Source organism: Amphiura filiformis, chromosome 20 (assembly GCF_039555335.1).
Source record: "Amphiura filiformis chromosome 20, Afil_fr2py, whole genome shotgun sequence".
Classification (NCBI taxonomy): Eukaryota; Metazoa; Echinodermata; class Ophiuroidea; order Amphilepidida; family Amphiuridae; genus Amphiura; species Amphiura filiformis.
Window position 1 is genome coordinate 2,189,763 of NC_092647.1, and position 20,047 is coordinate 2,209,809.

At 36.8% G+C, this 20,047-nt stretch overlaps 1 protein-coding gene across 2 annotated transcripts in view; it reads left to right on the top strand.

Annotated features, from left to right (window-relative positions):
- Positions 1 to 2,765: 2,765 nt before the first annotated feature.
- The window catches only part of LOC140142862 (methanethiol oxidase-like), a 72,426-nt gene continuing 55,144 nt past the window's right edge, over positions 2,766 to 20,047 (top strand). For both annotated transcript variants that reach the window (XM_072164883.1, XM_072164884.1), the window contains exons 1-3: positions 2,766 to 2,822; positions 13,755 to 13,918; positions 19,324 to 19,509. In XM_072164883.1, coding sequence (XP_072020984.1) covers positions 2,807 to 2,822; positions 13,755 to 13,918; positions 19,324 to 19,509 — 366 coding nt within the window. In that variant the 5' untranslated portion in view covers positions 2,766 to 2,806. The remainder of the gene's footprint in view (positions 2,823 to 13,754; positions 13,919 to 19,323; positions 19,510 to 20,047) is intronic.

A 20,047-nucleotide genomic window follows, 5' to 3' on the forward strand; every position in this document is an offset into this window, starting at 1 on the left:
CAGTAGATAGCACATCTGTCTCATGGCTATATTTACTGTGTGTTATCTTCAGTAGATAGCATGCCTGACTCATGGTTATATTTATTGTGTGTTATCTTCAGTAGATAGCACACCTGCCCCATGTCTATATTTACTGTGTGTTATCTTCAGTAGATAGCATGCCTGACTCATGGTTATATTTATTGTGTGTTATCTTCAGTAGATAGCACATCTGTCTCATGGCTATATTTACTGTGTGTTATCTTCAGTAGATAGCACACCTGTCCCATGTCTATATTTACTGTGTATTATCTTCAGTAGATAGCACGCCTGCCTCATGGCTATATTTACTGTGTATTATCTTCAGTAGATAGCACGCCTGTCTCATGTCTATATTTACTGTGTATTATCTTCAGTAGATAGCACGCCTGTCTCATGTCTATATTTACTGTGTATTATCTTCAGTAGATAGCACGCCTGTCTCATGGCTATATACTGTGTGTTATCTTCAGTAGATAGCACACCTGTCTCATGGCTATATTTACTGTGTGTTATCTTCAGTTGATAGCACATCTGTCTTATGGCTATAAGTTTTACACCACCAAATATTATTATATGGTTGTGCGCCCTTAATGTATTTCTCAGAAAAACTCATGCCCAAAGTAGGCCCTAAGCATTAAGGGATCTAAAATGAGCGTTTATTGCGTTTCGACAGTATTTTTTATGGGACATGAGAGCACCTCAGACCTATCGAATTGCATTCTGAATACGAAGCATGTCTTTCTGATATCAAATAATTTTCATTTTTTTGAAAATCACAATATAATACAAATTTTATGACAAATTATAAAAATTTGATATTTTTCAAATTTTTGATATATAACAGTCCTCGAAGTAAATTATATAAATCTAATGACATATTCTTAAAGTGTATGTAGCAGGAGGAAAAGCCGACGGTCAATTGAAAATTTTGACCTTTCATATTGAAGATATGGATTTTTTTCCCAAAAGACCTATTTTTTTTGGTGTTTTGGGAAAAAATCCATATCTTCAATACGAAAGGTCAAAATTTTCAATTGATCGTCGGCTTTTCATCCCACCTATTTACACTTTAAGTATAAATCATCAGATTTATAAAGTTTACTTCAAGTACTGTTAAATATCAAAATATCAATTTTTAATGATTTGCCATAAAATGTGTATTAAATTGCGAATTTCAAAAATCAAAATTATTTGATATCAGAATGACATTCTTCGTATTCAGAATGCAATTCGATATGTCTGATGTGCTCTAATGTCCCACAATAAATACTGTCCAAACGTTCATACCCCAGCCCTTAAATCAGCAAATATTTCAAATTTGCATAATTTTGGCTAAATTTGGATTGGTCAATTTCAACCATCATAGCTGTCGCTAAGAACTGAGTCGCTCCTGCGAAGAAAAAATGACGTTTTCTTGAGGCAAATTTAGTACACATCTCTATGGGGATTTATTTGGTTATGTGAGATCATAATGTGTCTTATTATCTTCAGCAGATAGCCTGTTGACAAATATTGAACTGTCAGTGCGCCACCGCTGATTGTGAATATTCAGCAAATTTGCAACTAATTTCAGAGTGTCGCAGAGGGCCTCCGCGCCGTTTCTCGTGATGATTTTTTTTCAGGCCTGAATGTTTGGAAGGAGTCAAATCGGAGACTTATTGGGGGTACCCCCGCCCCAACTACCCTGTCAGAAAGCAAATGTCAAGAAGATTTGCCGAATAAATAAGCTTAAATAATGGACATTCACCCATCACTGTCTTTATAGTATTCTTTATTTTTTTAAGGCGAAGGGAGGGGTCCCGGGAGGGGGTATATGTATATATGTGTGGACCATTATTTTTCAAAATTCTGACAATTCCCGGGTCGGCCCAGGGGGTACACATGCGATGCCTCTAAAATTGTAATTATTTTACAAACAACTATTTATACTGTGAACATTCACCAATTACTATGGTAAATTTACCTGGACCTATCAATAATCATGTTTAATAAGGCCAAATAAAAAAATAAACATGTTTCACGTCCCCTCCCGCTTCCTTTTTGGAGGTTTCTTCAATTATTTTTTTATTTTTTGAAATTCAGTTCTAACTTTTCAAAATCAAAAAATATGTCTAGGAAGTAGGGATGCTTTCTATGACCTTGCTAATACACAAGAAATACTTCTGGAAGGTTTTGAGACAATGAGAGGGGTCCTACCTCCCAGAACAACAAATAAAAAGAGGCCTCCTCCTTTTTCCATGTTGTGTACGCTAAAACGGCTCTAATTATGGGTATTTACACAGATTTTGCGATAAAAAATAAAAAATAAAAAGCCCCCTCCTCCTCCTCCTTTTTTTCAAAAATCCGGACGTGAAACATGTTTTTTATTTTACTTGGCCTAATACTTCAGTTGATAGCACACTCGGCCTACCACCAAGTAGAGCACCCCCGGGAGAACACCCATGGGTAGGGCATCCCGATGGGGCCGGGTAGAGCAGGGATGGGGTAGAGCAAGGATGCATGTGAGCAGTGCTAGAGCATACGGAGAGCATTATGGTTTACTCGTTCCTATATACAATCAATCAATCAATCAATTCTAGGGGCCTAAATTCCTGAGCAAACTTACGAAATAGAAATACCGATTGTCATTGTTTGCACCCCGGGTTTGTGTCAATAGATAAAAACCACTAGCATGCCTCCAGCGGTGCTCATAGTTCTGCACATTGAATGAAGTGAACGGTCGCGGTCAACGTACACGTACTATACACGCGTGGAGCAGAACAGGTGTCTCATTACAACATTCAAAATGGCTCTCGCAACAGGTAGGCCTACTTTATATCTCTGCTATTTATTTTAATTTTATTCATTCTATTTTATTGTAAGTAATATTATAAAAAGTAATTATGTTCTTTATATGATCATGTTAATAGTTCGTCTCGAAGCCCTTTTTAAGTTGAAATCCTAATGCGCAATTCGAATGCGTTTTTGTTTAGGTTTTTTTTTTAATCGGTAGGAAGAGCTAGCTTTTTGCGGGCTTTTTGACCTGGCTTTTTGACAAGATGCAAGAATAGATGAAGAATAGATTTTATTGAGATTTACGATTTAGGCTATTTTGGCGTCTGGCGATGTCAGACGTGAGATTTGTGACGTGTGGTAGATTTGAAAAAAAAAATAAAGAGCTAAAATTTACTCAATCCAGGCGGCATAGCGCGCAAAAAGCAGACGATTTCACTAAATGCGAGCGAATTAAGACGGATCTATTTTTAAGATGGCCTTTATAATAAACATAGATCTCATAATACGATTTTTGATGCATGGACATCCATGGACAGAACATGTTGAACGTTCAGGTCGATATCAGCTGGCACCAGCACAGGTGACTATGCTGAACCATATTCTTTTCCCGGGGGAGGTATACGGGGATGTGCCACGGTTTTGGGGTACCTTTTCAGCGATTTTGGTATATCGATGGGTGGGTTTTCAGTGGAGACCAATGCGCCCAATTGGGTAAGTATACAAGTATACAGGGGTGTGATCTATAAGGACAAGGTCGTCTACCAACTGGCCAGTTGACCAGGCCAACGTTTGTGGACCATAATGTATTCGGGAAATATAGTTTGTTTCTTTGTTTGAGCATTATAAGTACTATAAAAAAAAGTAAACCTAAAATCTGGACTCCCGTCTGGATTACTTTTAATTACTTAAATAGTCGATTAACATAATAGATGCTAGTATAAATAGAATCAACGGTATCCATGGTAACCACCCCGGGGTTACCGATTGGCGTGTCATTTTGGCAGAATTGGGTATGATGTAGAATAAAACCTGCCAGTTTTTCTAAACTCATTAATGAGCACCAGTGAGGGGGCCCCAACTGATACCAAACAGGGGGCCAGGCCGGCAGGATCATACACTTAAAGGGCAGGTCTATTGCAAAAACAACATCATATCATTGGCAAGCTAATATTAGGCCTATGAGGACAATGAAAATGACTCCTTTTTTAAGAAAATAAGACGTTTAAAATTGATATTCCGCAAAAAACAACTTAAGCCGTGAGTTCCTTCGAACGAGTCAGATTTGGCCTAGAAATGAGATGTGCCCGTTTTGAGAAAATGGACTATAAACGCTCTCAATGGACAGAACGTATACTGTTGTTGTTCACAGAAAAAAACCTCTAAATTAAGTATTACAAATTTAATGGTTTTAAACATACCAGCCGCTTCTTTTTATATAATTATTAGTAAATTGTGATATTACAATTCATATGTATATCAATATCATGAGAAATATTAGGCCTAAAAATAAATACATAATTTGAGCTTAGAATTTCATCTGAGACTAGCATATAAACCGTTAAGTCCACAAAGTCATGTATCTGATTCTGATTTCCCTGTCTATTGCAATGTTATAGTTTCAGTTGGATGATATATTACAAAGCAAACGCATAGTAGGCCTAACAATACTGTGTGGGCTTTGTTCCGAAATGAGAACAATAGTGTGCATATTGTTATGCAGCATTGTTATGGTAAATAATAGTACAACTCATTGTTGCTACTGATTGTGATTGTATGAGGAGAGCATGATTATAGTGTCCGCTTCATTTACCTATGTCATCAGCCAAACGGGGGAAGAACACGTACGCTTCAAACGGAGGAAGAACACGTACGAGGCTGAACTTTACCCACACAGTTTCTCTCAGGAGAAATACGCATAAAAAATTGCAACGAGTGTCAACTTGTAATGTAATAATTATTCTCTTCGAATAGAGATAAACTTGTTTTTGCAATAGACCTGGCCTTTAAGAGGTTGTTTTTTAATCTTTAACTTGTATATTGCGTTTTTCATGTCAAGTTAGAGAAAAAACACTCGTATTTCATTCGCCGACACACACCGACATCGCCTGGCTAATAATTACTTTGTCAGCAGAGATACTAAAATAAGTACCCGGGATCGATACACGTGAATTTGCTATGCACGAGTTTGTTATGAGAAGAAAATCTTTGGATACCGGGGTAGAAAATGATGAATATCACCCGTAAATGATTTCGTATAAAGAAACCAGATGTGGTTCCTTGCACTTGAATATATATTTTGAACAGATACGATAGTCGTTAGCTTGCGTCTTGAGAAAGTAGCCTGCATCTTGAGTCAAAAACTAACAATAATTCTGATTTATATGTGCCGAATTATATAGCGCATATAGGCCAATCGTTGAGGTAGTCTAAAAGCATATGACCTATAGCGTACCATGCTTGACTAATACACAGCGAGGTCGGTCACCGAGCTAATCGGGGCTATTCAGCATCGAAGTGGTTACGTAATTCTCTTGGTTACCGGATCACGCTACTTTGGTATGCCTTCGAGTGCCATATACTTTATGTGGTGATCATTTCGATCGTGGTTCATTACTCTAGCGCGTGATCCCGTTGACATAGTAACATTACGTAACTTCGATACTGAATTGTCAGTATCCTTAGTCAGATGTCCTTCGGCCCATTATGCGACTCAAAACTATTAAACAGGTCGATACAAAATGGCCATGAGTGGCGGTGGATTCATCCTACCATGGCGATTTCTGCCATGAAGATATCGGGGCGATGACACTGTGAGGCACTGCATCTTTAGTATTAGGCCAAGTAAAAAATGAAACATGTTTCACGTCCGGGTTTTCGAAAAAAAGGAGGAAGAGGGGGCTTTTTATTTTTTAAATTTTTTATCGCAAAATTGGTGTAAATACCCATACTTAGAGCTGTTTTAGCGTATACAATAATGCCTAGAAAAGGAGGAGGCCCTTTTTATTTGTTGTTCTGGGAGTTACACCCCCTCTAATGATCACAAAACCTTCCTAAAATGTTTCTTGTATCTTAACAAGGCTATAGAAAGCATCTCAACTTCCTAGACATATTTTTTGAAAAGTTATAGCTAAATTTAAAAAAATAAAAATATATTTGAGGAAACCTCAAAAAAGGAAGCGGGAGGGGACGTGAAACATGTTTATTTTTTTATTTGGCCTTACCGTCCGTACATTTTGAATTGAAAAAAAAAACTTGTTTCGATCAGGGTTTTGTAATTTAATAAGGAGTCAGTGTGATTGCTCTACAAAGAAACAAGATCAAGTTGTTTGATTTTTCACGCCATTTAAACAATATTGGTCATTATATAACATATTATTTACGTAACTAGAAAATCCTTGAAATAAACAAATAGGCAAATGGTGTACTTTGAACTGAAGAGCATTTTGTTACACTATCTTTACGTTTGCGCTCACAAATGTCAACGGAACAGATTAGGACGTGTTCAAGTTCGTTTGTGCGGTGTCTCAATCCAAACTCTCGAAATCGACTGCAGCATGCTGTCAGTGTTTAGCATTAAGGCTACGCACTTTTTTGCGTACTGTATAGCAAGCCGGAGAATTTACTTTAGAGTAAAAGCAAATTGTAACCAATGAAAAAAAAAATGCGTTCTATCAAAAACGATTTAAATTTAGCCTTTACTTTGTTGTTATTTTCATATTTACCTTTACATTAAAAAAAAATTCATTCTCTATCAAAGAAACATACAAATTTGTGGGCGGGTTTTTCAAATGTCAAAAGGAATGTGTGCAAATTATTGAAGTGGTGTGAATTACAAAATATCCAGTATAAGCTGGACACATTGCAGGGAATTGAAAAATTAGAGTTCGAATTGGGTAAGGTGTGAAGGACCCAAGTAATAATTTTTTTATTAGAAAGTTAAAAAAAAAATGGTCATAATTTTTGGCCTGTTTAACTGGGACAATTGCGCAAGAAGCGCGCAAATCCTTTCCGGTTTTTTTGTTGCTTGCTTGATTTCCCCCGCCAATTGATCACCAACCATAGGCCTACAATTTAGGATAAGAATTTCCGACCAGAACAGTCTTACCTTGTGGGGAACTTCTGTAGTTTCTTAGTCATTTTTCGGGCTGAAACTAGTATAGAAATACTTTAAGCACGGATTTTTAATTGTCACTGCACGGATATCTATTCTCACTGCACGAACGTGCCAGGAAGCATAGCCCCTGCCGCCCCTTGTCAACAGAAAACAAACGAACCTCGCTTATCTACTAATGTATAGGGTTTGGCCAGACCCACTAAACCTTTTACATTAGCAGATAAGTGAGGTCTGCTTGTTCTCTGTTGACAAGGAACAGTCTTCAGTGAACGGCTCTTTTCAGAGCCACCAGTAGACAAGGGGCGGCCTACATGTCTCATTCTTAGCAAAGATGCCAGTCAGTTTCACCTGAAAAGCGCGTGAATGCAGGCCAAAAAGCCCCAAAACAGGCTGAAAATAAATACAAACGCGGGAATTTGAACTCACAAAAAACCTGAATTCAGGTTAAAACCTGAAAACTGGCATCTCTGCTTAGGTACTTTGTCCTGAAGAAGTCAGAGCTACTTCTGACGAAAGCTTGACTTAATGACAGTTCTATACTTGTCCGACGATGAACCCGTTAAACTGTTTACTATACACGGAGGATGGAAGTAACGGACATGGGAGTGGCCGGGGTGCGAATTTTTTTTCCGTAGTTAACATTTGAATAGGAGAAACTTATAATACATAATGTATAGTATTACATGTATTATGAGGCTAGATTCCACATGCCATTATTACTAAGTATTTCTTCTTACTTAACAAAAAGAAACGAACTATATTATATTTAAAATTCTACCAAGAATTGACCGGGGTTCGAACCAACAACCTATCGATCCATAGTCAGACGCTATACCACTATGCTACGAGTAGTTCTGCCAGAAAGCCGTCTTTCTATCATACTTGTTGATTACGGAATAAAGCGTATATACACGATATACTATATTACTAGTTAATACGTATATAGGCCCTGTCTCCGATCAATATTGAACCCTAACCCTAACCCTAAGACCCTAACCCTAACCCTAACCCTAACCCTAAACCTAACCCTAACCCTAACCCTAAACCTAAACCTAAACCTAACCCTAACCCTAACCCTAACCCTAACCCTAACCCTATAACCCTAACCCTAACCCTAAACCTAACCCTAACCCTAACCCTAACCCTAACCCTAATAGGCGGGACACCACGTATACAGTTGCTTAAACGGGCTCCCTATTCAAATGTTAACTACGGTAAAATAGTTCGCGGCCGGGGTAGGGTACAAAATCCCCCACCAAAAAAATTATGCAAAGAGTAAACATGGTAAACTGTCCTTAAAATGAATAAAAATGGCACAAAAATGACAAAAATGGAGACGAAAATTTGGCTTTGCCCCTCACACTAAATCTTGGCTACGCCTCTAGTAACAGATTGCTATTTCGAGTCCCATTGAAGCCATGGTATTTTTTTCTTTTCATAATTAGGGCTGTTGTCGAGTAGAATTTACATTGTCGACAATCGTTAAGTCTCAAGATCCGATGTCGGCAAGATGTCGACAAAAAAATGTCGATGTTAAACATATCTTAAGCATTTCTCTACTTTTTTAATGATTATTTTTTCTCGACAATATTGTCGACAATAGCCTTGTCGACACCAGCCCTATTCATAATGCATGATTTCATCAAGTTCCGACTCGTTAGTATAGGCATACCCTTAAGGTAACCCAGGCGAGGTCAGAGTGATTTTCTGTAATATTTAACCCAGGGCTTTTATATTTGGTCAGCATACTACCTTAGGTAATCGACTTCCAAAAATCACCCCAAATTGGTCCGCAAATGTTGGTTGCTATGGAAACGGCGGCCATTTTGGATTTTGAAAGGATATAGTTTGCGCGCAGTTTTTCACCTCCTTAATCTAATTATTTTTTTCCCAAAATTTGAAAGAATGGATAGCTAAAGACATGATCTTGAAAGTTACAGAGAGAAAATAAGCAAAAATAATAATTTTGAGGGTGAACGACCTTGACAATTCCAAGGTTTGCGATTTTTCGGCATTATTTCTGGCATAATTGCCTATTTTTCGCAAAATAAAATAAATTCCTTCTGTAAATGTCTCAGAAAAGGTCTTTCCATCATCCCTGTGAAATTTCAGCTAATTTGGACATGGGGTATTGAAAAAAAGCTGCGCGCAAGATGCTGCCTTTAAGAAAATGGCATTTTGCGCAAATTGCATTTAAAGTCTAGAAACACTGTTTTTTGTTTTTTTGCGGTAATTATGCAAATTTCGAGCCGTTGAATCAATATTTTATTCACACAATTATTATTTTAGGCCAAACCGCCAATAAAACAAACTTTCCCAATGATATAACCTGTTTTTATTATTTTTTATTGATAAAACCTTAAATATCGCAGGGTAAAAACAATGTAATACATAAGAAATACAATGTTTCTCTTGTGTAGGCCTCACAACACTATTTTTGTCACCTGACGAAGGGCGAGGCCCGAAAATTCGTGTAATAAAATATTCAATTACGACATTATAATTATTCTTCGCTTCTTTGCTTCCTTCATCAAATGTCGACGCAGTTAATTTTCTAGAAATACAATACATACGTTTGTATAGGCGAAAACGAAAGGGGTCACAATTTCGCGTCACCTAATTATCTTTGAACGCCCACAGATTTGGAACCAAACGTCCGATTGGAATCAAATAAAAAGCAAATTAAAGCTAAAATTGCAAATTATTTTATAAAAGAATAATCTAATGCTCATTTTACCCATTTGTACTGATTCTTCTTGCCTGGGTTACTTTAAACACTTTCCTAAACACATTCTTGCCTTCGGTTATAAACGTATTTAGTATTTTTTTTAAACACTAAACATCTTTTTGAGAATATTGATGGATAGTGTTTGTAGCTGGCCACTGAACATTGATATTTAGTGTTTATGCTTTTATAAACATGTTTGCAAAGTGAAAACAAGATTGTGTTCACTTTAGGCTAAACACAGGTTTTTTTAATGTGTAATGAGTGCAGTGCGTGGCGGCAACACATTTTATTTCCGGAGGAAATAGGGGTGGTGGAATAACCTGAACTTAAACTTAACTTAAACCTGAGTTGCCTTTTATAACATCACGGTCATCATCCGATGCAAGCCCAATCTATAATGTTTAATAATATATGTTATTTAGATAACTTGTTCATATATTGAGTCAAAAGTTTTTGGTGTATAAGTGAAAGCAGTGCATCTAAGGGGCTCTGCAATAACTATGTGTATAGGCCTACCCCCGTGGTGGTGAATTCTCAAAATGGTCGGCCAAAAATCGCTTGCCACCCCCGCCCCCTTTGGGGGCCGTGCCAAAATCTTTGCCTCCCCCTTTTCAGGTATCAAAAACCTTTGCCCCCCCCTTTTTTTTTGACGTGCCAAAAAATATTTGCCACCTCCTTCCCCCCCCCCACACTAAGATTCGGAGGAACCCGAATTTAAAAACCTTAAGTTTATTGCTGACGCACGAAGCAATGTATTTAATAAACTTTCTCCACGTTCATCACTAGCACTTTTGTTCGCCTCGCCATAGGCCTACATGCAGCAATATTCAATTTTGAGGGATACACTGTATCTAAGGCCAAAAAAAAAAGTTGTTTGCTTGCCCTCAACCGACCGACCTTAATTTTGGAAATCAGAAAAAGGTTTTTTTTTCTATTTACTGTACAAAAGAATACCGACCCTATTTTTGGAAATTCCTGAAAAAGTTTTTTTTTTTTTTTTCAAATTTTGCATTCTGAAAATGTAAAAAAAGTATTTTAGAACTTGTGTTCAACATTTTAGTTGCTTTGTAATGTTAGTTGATACATTTTGACACCAAAACTGTCTGATTTTTCATATTTTGAGACTTAATTAATACAATCAGTAGAGTTTGCTAGTAATTTTTTTAAAAAAAGAAGAAAAAAATAAAGAAATCCCGACCGACCGACCCAATTTTAAAAATTCATTTGAGGGCAAGCAAACAATTTTTTTTTATTGGCCTAATGAAGATTAAGTTGCCTTAATTTTGCATATTTGAGCGTGTTCCTAATGTTTTCCTACACGTTTTTAGGGCGTAAAATAGAACGGTGCCCAAAATATCTGTGCCCGATCGCTCCCCCCCCCCCCCTTCGAGATGCCAAATTCGCTTGACCCCCCCCTTTGGCCTGCCAAAAATCTTTGACCCCCTTCTATAATTCACCACCCCGGGGTACACATAATTATTGCTCCATTATTGCTATCACTTGAACATGTACAGAACACGTAAAGAACGTGCAACATGTTTAGAACGTGTAACATGTTTAGAACGTGCAACATGTTTAAAACCTGCAACATGTTTAGAACATGCAACATGTTTGGAACGTGCAACATGTTTAAAACCTGCAACATGTTGCATGTTCTAAACATAACGTGCAACATGTTTAGAGCGTGCAACATGTTTAGAACGTGCAACATGTTTAGAACGTGTAACATGTTTAGAACGTGCAACATGTTTAGAACGTGCAACATGTTTAAAACCTGCAACATGTTGCATGTTCTAAACAGAACGTGCAACATGTTTAGAACGTGCAACATGTTTAGAGCGTGCAACATGTTTAGAACGTGCAACATGTTTAGAACGTGTAACATGTTTAGAACGTGCAACATGTTTAGAACGTGCAACATGTTTAAAACCTTCAACATGTTGCATGTTCTAAACAGAACGTGCAACATGTTTAGAACGTGCAACATGTTTAGAGCGTGCAACATGTTTAGAACGTGCAACATGTTTAGAACGTGTAACATGTTTAGAACGTGCAACATGTTTAGAACGTGCAACATGTTTAAAACCTGCAACATGTTGCATGTTCTAAACAGAACGTGCAACATGTTTAGAACGTGCAACATGTTTAGAGCGTGCAACATGTTTAGAACGTGCAACATGTTTAGAACGTGTAACATGTTTAGAACGTGCAACATGTTTAAAACCTGCAACATGTTTAAAACCTGCAACATGTTGCATGTTCTAAACAGAACGTGCAACATGTTTAGAACGTGCAACATGTTTAGAACATGTAACATGTTTAGAACATGTAACACGTTTAGAACATGTAACACGTATAGAGCATGCAACACGTTTAGAACATGCAACATGTTTAGAACGTGCAACATGTTTAGAACGTGCAACATGTTTAGAACGTGCAACATGTTTAGAGCGTGCAACATGTTTAGAACATGCAACATGTTTAGAACGTGCAACATGTTTAGAACGTGCAACATGTTTAGAACGTGCAACATGTTTAAAACCTGCAACATGTTGCATGTTCTAAACAGAACGTGCTACATGTTTAGAACGTGCAACATGTTTAGAGCGTGCAACATGTTTAGAACGTGCAACATGTTTAGAACGTGCAACATCTTTAGAACATGTAACACGTTTAGAACATGCAACACGTTTAGAACATGCAACATGTTTAGAACGTGCAACATGTTTAGAGCGTGCAACATGTTTAGAACGTGCAACATGTTTAGAAAGTGCAACATCTTTAGAACATGTAACACGTATAGAGCATGCAACACGTTTAGAACATGCAACATGTTTAGAACGTGCAACATGTTTAGAACGTGCAACATGTTTAGAACATGCAACACGTTTAAAACGTGTAACATGTTTAGAACGTGCAACATGTTTAGAGCGTGCAACATGTTTAGAACGTGCAACATGTTTAGAAAGTGCAACATGTTTAGAAAGTGCAACATGTTTAGAACGTGTAACATGTTTAGAACGTGCAACATGTTTAGAACGTGCAACATGTTTAGAACGTGCAACATGTTTAGAATGACGTGCAACATGTTTAGAACGTGCAACATGTTTAGAACGTGCAAATTGTTTAGAACGTGCAACACGTTTAGAACGTGTAACACGTTTAGAACGTGCAACATGTTTAGAGCGTGCAACATGTTTAGAACGTGCAACATGTTTAGAACGTGCAACATGTTTAGAACGTGTAACATGTTTAGAACGTGTAACATGTTTAGAACGTGTAACATGTTTAGAGCGTGCAACATGTTTAGAACGTGCAACATGTTTAGAACGTGCAACATCTTTAGAACGTGCAACATGTTTAGAACATGTAACACGTTTAGAACATGTAACACGTTTAGAACATGTAACACGTATAGAGCATGCAACACGTTTAGAACATGCAACATGTTTAGAACGTGCAACATGTTTAGAACGTGCAACATGTTTAGAACATGTAACACGTTTAGAACGTGTAACATGTTTAGAACGTGCAACATGTTTAGAGCGTGCAACATGTTTAGAACATACAACATGTTTAGAACATGCAACATGTTTAGAACGTGTAACATGTTTAGAACATGCAACATGTTTAGAGCGTGCAACATGTTTAGAACGTGCAACATGTTTAGAACGTGCAACATGTTTAGAGCGTGCAACATCTTTAGAACATGTAACACGTTTAGAACATGTAACACGTATAGAGCATGCAACACGTTTAGAACGTGCAACATGTTTAGAACGTGCAACATGTTTAGAACATGTAACACGTTTAGAACATGTAACACGTTTAGAACATACAACACGTTTAGAACACGCAACACGTTTAGAACATGCAACACGTATAGGCATAGAGCATGCAACATGTTTAGAATATGCAACATGTTTAGAACATGCAACATGTTTAGAATGCCATATTGCCCGGGATGGATAATGTTTAGGAATTGAACATTGAATTGACACAAAATGTTTGGATTCTAAACATAAAAAGTAACAGCAAGAATATCATAAAATTATGTTGAATTTCTAGTTTTTGGAGCTCAATGAACTTTCTCAACTTTCCAACTTTTTTTGACAGGATGTGGAATGAACGGACCGGGGTACAAATCGCCCGTGGACGCAATGAAAGCCCCCTGTGAGCAGATTCTGTATGTCCCCTGTATTTGCCGTAATACAGATGTGAAGCAACCCGATTATTTGGCAACAGTGGATGTGGACCCAAGATCGACTACATATTCCCAAGTAGGCCTATACCGTAAAACCCCGTCTACAAGCATATATAGTATTTTTTTTATAAAAGCTTAATTAATTCAAAGCAAGCGTTAATATATCAATACAATCGATCGGTCTTAAAATAATACTTGTTTGTATATGCTTGGATCCGTACTTTATTTGCTCAAACTCCATAATGGCGACTGGATTAATGTAGCTTTCATCAGAAGCACACTATATGCTTGTAGACGGGGTTTTACGGTATATCATAACTCAAAACACCGCATATGATACTTTCAGATAAACAGTTGTTTTCCTTTATTATACTTTTCGTTGTTGCAACTTCTTTTTTGATTTTGATTTGTGAAATCTTTATTGAGGGGCTTAAACTACTTCAGTGGCTAACACTGCTTCAAGCAGGTCCGCATGCATATAAAGTAAAATGATATTTTCATGATTTACAGAATATCTACAAAAAAACAACCCATGATATTTGCAAGATTATACAAAAATATAAATACATTTTAAGTAGGCTACATTAACAATATATAATAAATATAATAAATCTAAAAATACATACAATAATAATAAATTATTATAATTCAGAAGCAATGATGCTTGTCTTGCAGAAGCAATGATGCAAAAGCAATGATGCAAAGACTAGAGTTTCAAGGTTCACACGAAATGAAGGGGGTAAATTATTACATTATACAATATTATTAATATACGTTTTAATACCACAATTAGAATTGTATTGGGCACAATCAATGTGTTTGAAGAATGACTACTTGTTTTGTTATCATGAGCATTATGAACAAATTTTCAAATTGATTACATAAATATTTAGGACACATATCATTATAATCATGTGATTAGACCATCTATTGCCATCACACCTGTCATGTAAGTGCACTATAAAACAGCGTTGATCTGTGATCTAAATACTTCACAATTCTCTGCAATTGAATATTCTAGACCTGTAACGATCCCCACTGTGCATATGCACGTTGAACTTGAACTCTTCCGTTTGCCCTATTTTCTATCAAACATGTTAAAGGTATACTGCCGGAATGTATTGTTAATATATTGTTACTATATCGCCGATTCCTGATCATTTGTCGTGATTACTGTCTTTGAGACTTGAATGGCGTAGAAATATTTTGTGTACGTACCATTGGTGGAATCCCCCCGGTTTGGGTGATCTGGAATCTAAAAGAAAGGTATTTATTTCCTTAATTCCAATGTGTAAAGTTAAAATTTTTGACCACAACCGGGGGATTCCAGCTTACCCTCGTCTACAAACATATATAGTGTTTTTGATGCGTAAATATGCCAATACAATAGATTTGTCTTACAATAATACTTGTTTGTATATGCTTGGATCTGTAATTTATTTGCTCAAACTCCAGGCGCCTGCATTAATTTAGCTTTCCGCAGAAATACTCTATATGCTTGTAGACGAGGTTTTACGGTATTTCTAATCTCACTGCACGGATAATACTAAGAAATCTAAAAAAGTTTTAGTCCTGAGGAAGATGCAGATCTAAATTATAGGTCTGTGTATTCGTAAAAAAACTTGGAAGATATTGAATGTGCACATAGGCCTAGCCTTTATTTTTGCTGAACCATGAAATGGTATCATAATGTTACATAATGTGAATGAATGAATGAATAGGTTAGGCCTACTATATAATATAATCAACGAAATTATTAGTTGGCACACCTTGACAATATGTTGCAACTCTTCATTGCCGCTCTGATAATTCATTGAAATTAGTATAACTATGTTTGATGAGAAGTACATACCTTCTCCTTTCCCCTTCCCTCCCCCATTCCCCCTCAATCAATGTTGGGGAGACTGGAGAGCCCAATGGAAAAGTGCTTTCATCAACATTGAACTGGGGGAGAGGGGTGGCGATTTACGTAGTATATGCCATGCCACAGTGTGTCAACATTAATTTCGTTGATTGTAGGTTACTAACTAGCTAACTAACCTTTTCGTCTAAAATGGGCATATCTTTAAATGCCACTGAGGTATGAACCCCCAAGTGGTGTCAAATGAAAGAGGAAGAATATAATACAATTAAAAAATAATACAATTACTTTCCCACCCGGGGGTGGCACTCATAATTAGCCCTGGGTCAATATTCATATGGGTCATTTTCATATCTCAAAATGCCAAAGGTATGTACCCCCGAGTGGTGTCAAATGAAAGAGAACAAAGTAAAGAATATAATGAAAAATAATTTCCCCACCGGGGTCACACTCTTCATAAGACCTGAATTATAATATTTATATTTTGGGTCCTTTTCATATCTCCAAATGCCAAGAAGGTATGATCCCCCGAGTGGTATCAAATGAAAGAGAAAGAAGCAAAGAATTTAAATTATTTTCCCCACCGGGGGTAACACTCCTCATAAGACCTGGGTCAATATTTCTATTTTGGGTCCTTTACATATATCTCAAAATCTCAAGAAGATATGACACCCGAGTGGTGTCAAATAAAAGAGAAAACAGTAACGAATCGAAATAAAAGTAATGTTCCTACCGGGGGTGACACTCCTCGTAGACCTGGGTCAATATTCATATTGTGGGTCCTTTTCATATCTTGAAATGTCAAGAAGATATGCCCCCCCCCCCTGAGTGGGGTCAAATGAAAAAGATTAAAAAAATACAGAATATAATAATAATAATTTCCCCACCGGGGGTGCTACTCCTCATAAGACTCTGGTAAATATTCCTATTTTGTGTCTCTATCTCGAAATGCCAAGAAGGTGACAGTGGTCTACCACAATATAAGAGTGCCACATGGTTCAGCTATGGTGCGGTAGCCGCTCTACTAGTTCTTTTTTTATTAGCCGCGCAGTTACGATTTAAAAAAAAATGTTTTGAAATTGATTATTTTTTAGTGGTTTTGACATTCACAAGTATTTGTATCGTGTATAGGATAATTATGCAGTGGTAGGACTTCCGAAATAATAGAATATTCGGTGATATTATTTATTGCCTGTATTCCATTATCTTTTTGAATAGCGTGCGCAATGAATGTCGTCAGCGATTATGTATCGTATACATGGTACGGTATATGCCTATACATGGTAGGCTTATTCACATGATGAGGGTTGTCTGTACCCTAGACTATGCCATAGTCGATTTTTGATAAATAAAAATGTTATTAATCATGATGAACGCATTCAGTTGAACTCGAAATTATACTGATATTTAGTAGGCCTACATCAAAATACTAGTATAAAATGGTTATGAAAAAGTTTAGGCTATATAATTATATTTGTGACAGTAAAAGTAAAGTATAGGCCCTACGTAGGCTTATATTATTGAATGCAACATATCATAATGGCATAATTATAATGACACTTCAATACTGAACAATTCTAATTTTAGAATCTGCCAGTTTATTATCCGAAAAACCGACTATGGACTTTCACTTTTAAGCAGAACTTTACCCCGGGACTCACACACTGTCAATCATACTTGTTTATCAATAAAATCTAACCACAAGACTAAGCATGGTGGTACAATACGCGCCAGATGCATACGTTCATCCACCAGCACAAAAGCGCCGCATTCCCTAGATAGTTGTGTACCATGTATATAGTTATAATGGTACCAGTACGCGTCGGGAGGATTTAAACAATAACGAGATCTGGGCGACCAATCACAAGCCAGATTCATTTTTAAAGATGCATTACATCATCACCAATTTTAGTTAGGCCAGAAATTTGCCTAACTCTCAAGGCAAAGTCAGTAGTCCACTTGGGAAGCTAACAAACAGAGGGCGTACGGTGACTGAAAAGATCAGTTGTGAAAATCTATCAATTGTGCACTCATTAATTAAATCAGAGTTTTAAGTTTAAATGTAATAGCCAGAGTAGTCCACAATTGGCAAGTGGACTACGGAGAAGTCTATCTGTACCCAAGCTCACCTTGCAAAAAGTAGTGCATGGTCGCACAAAATTGAATTAACTTGTTCAAGTTCAAGAGTTTTCAGTTCATTAGGTATATAATGTCATAAATCTCGTTATTTGTGTTAAGCAGTGCGTTTTACATGGTTAATAAACCACATGCCTGAAATACTTTAGTACATGGAAGTGTGGTAAATAAAAAAAATCCCTTTAAACGGGAATGGTCGGTCCCTTGAAAGCAGGCATTTTGATTTTGGAACACCCACTTTGCATCATCCAGGACTCTTAAATCATTTATAAGGGAAGATTTTTTTAAAGGGAGCCATTGAGTGACAGGCTACAGCGCATTAAAGCCATATTATAACATTTCCATAGGTATAATATATATATGTATATATATTTGGTATAAAATGTTAGTTTTCACTGTCAGATATGTCCTCTTTTAATTTGGGCCCAAAGAGACGAGGCAATACAAAGGAAATTGCTATTTATGCGAGCCACTCATTTGAATTTAAGTCGTGTCGGTTCTTTTGATATGTCACGACTGCCCGTACGCCATGTACGTAGGCCTACTGTTTATGCACATCGTGTACGCGTTCGACTAATATTTCCATCGTAATAATTTAGACCGTCTTATTAAGGGCTGGGGTATGAACGTTTGGACAGTATTTATTTTGGGACATTAGAGCACATCAGACATATCGAATTGCATTCTGAATACGAAGAATGTCATTCTGATATCAAATAATTGTGTTTTTTTGAAATTCGCAATTTAATACACATTTTATGGCATATCATTAAAAATTGATATTTTTGATATTTAACAGTACTCGAAGTAAACTTTAAAAATCTGATGATTTATACTTAACGTGTATGTAGGTGGGATGAAATGCCGACGATCAATTGAAAATTGTGACCTTTCGTATTGAAGATATGGATTTTTTTTCCCAAAACACCAAAAAAAAATTAGGTCTTTTTGGGAAAAAATCCATATCTTCAATATGAAAGGTCAAAATTTTCAATTGACCATCGGCTTTTCCTCCCTGCTACATACACTTTAAGAACATATCATTAGATTTATATAATTTACTTCGAGGACTGTTATATATCAAAATTTGAAAAATATCAAATTTTTATAATTTGTCATAAAATTTGTATTATATTGTGATTTTCAAAAAATGAAAATTATTTGATATCAGAAAGACATGCTTCGTATTCAGAATGCAATTTGATAGGTCTGAGGTGCTCTCATGTCCCACAAAAAATACTGTCGAAACGCAATAAACGCTCATTTTAGATCCCTTAAGACGCTTTATTCAAAATCTCGGATTTTGACAAAACTACAGCACCTCAAGTCTTGATTTTTTGCAGGGTAATGTTAGTTTACTAAGGTACATACGGTGTAAAAAATTTTTGAGGGCGTCCTCCTCAGCAAATGTTATAATAAGGATTTAAAATGGGGTCTTTGAACACATTGTGATAAAAAAAAAATCCGTTGTTTGGTTATTGCAGGTGATCCATCGCCTTCCAATGAGATACATTGATGATGAGGTACATCACTCAGGATGGAATACATGCAGCAGTTGCTATGGAGACGCCTCCAAATGCCGAGACCGTCTTATTTTGCCGTGTTTATATTCCTCGAGGATCTATATTGTAGATGTTGGTACCGAACCACGCAAACCAAGACTCTTTAAGGTAGGGTATAGACCATTCCTATAATTGACACTTTCCTGTCGTTGGTGGGGTGAACATCAATATCACACCCTTCTTGACTTTACCTTCGTTATGGTTATGGTTAGGGTAAAGGTTAGGGTTAATGCTCTGCGTGCTAGCCATGCGCTTCAACGGAAAAAGTTAAAGTTTTGAAATATTTTCTCAATAAGAACTACTGAACCAATACTAGGCTTGTTTGTACTCATTTTAATGTATTTTTCAAGCTGATTCCAAATATGGTCATGAAAATTTACATTTCTGAAATTTTTGAATTTTTAAAAAAATTTTGAAACATGTCGTCTGCAGTCGACACCCGCGCGCGTGAAGAGAGTTAAATTAAAGTAAGGATTGGGGTTATAACGACCCTTATTGGGTTTTCGGGCTAATGACCGTTAGGACTGTCGACTTGTAAGCAACTAGGCCCCTACTTGTCTTAAGATGCATGGGGTGTCGTTACGGTCCTTTTATCGGAGTCTAACAATACAAAATGCGCGTATATTGGGGGAGAGGGGCTTTGGGG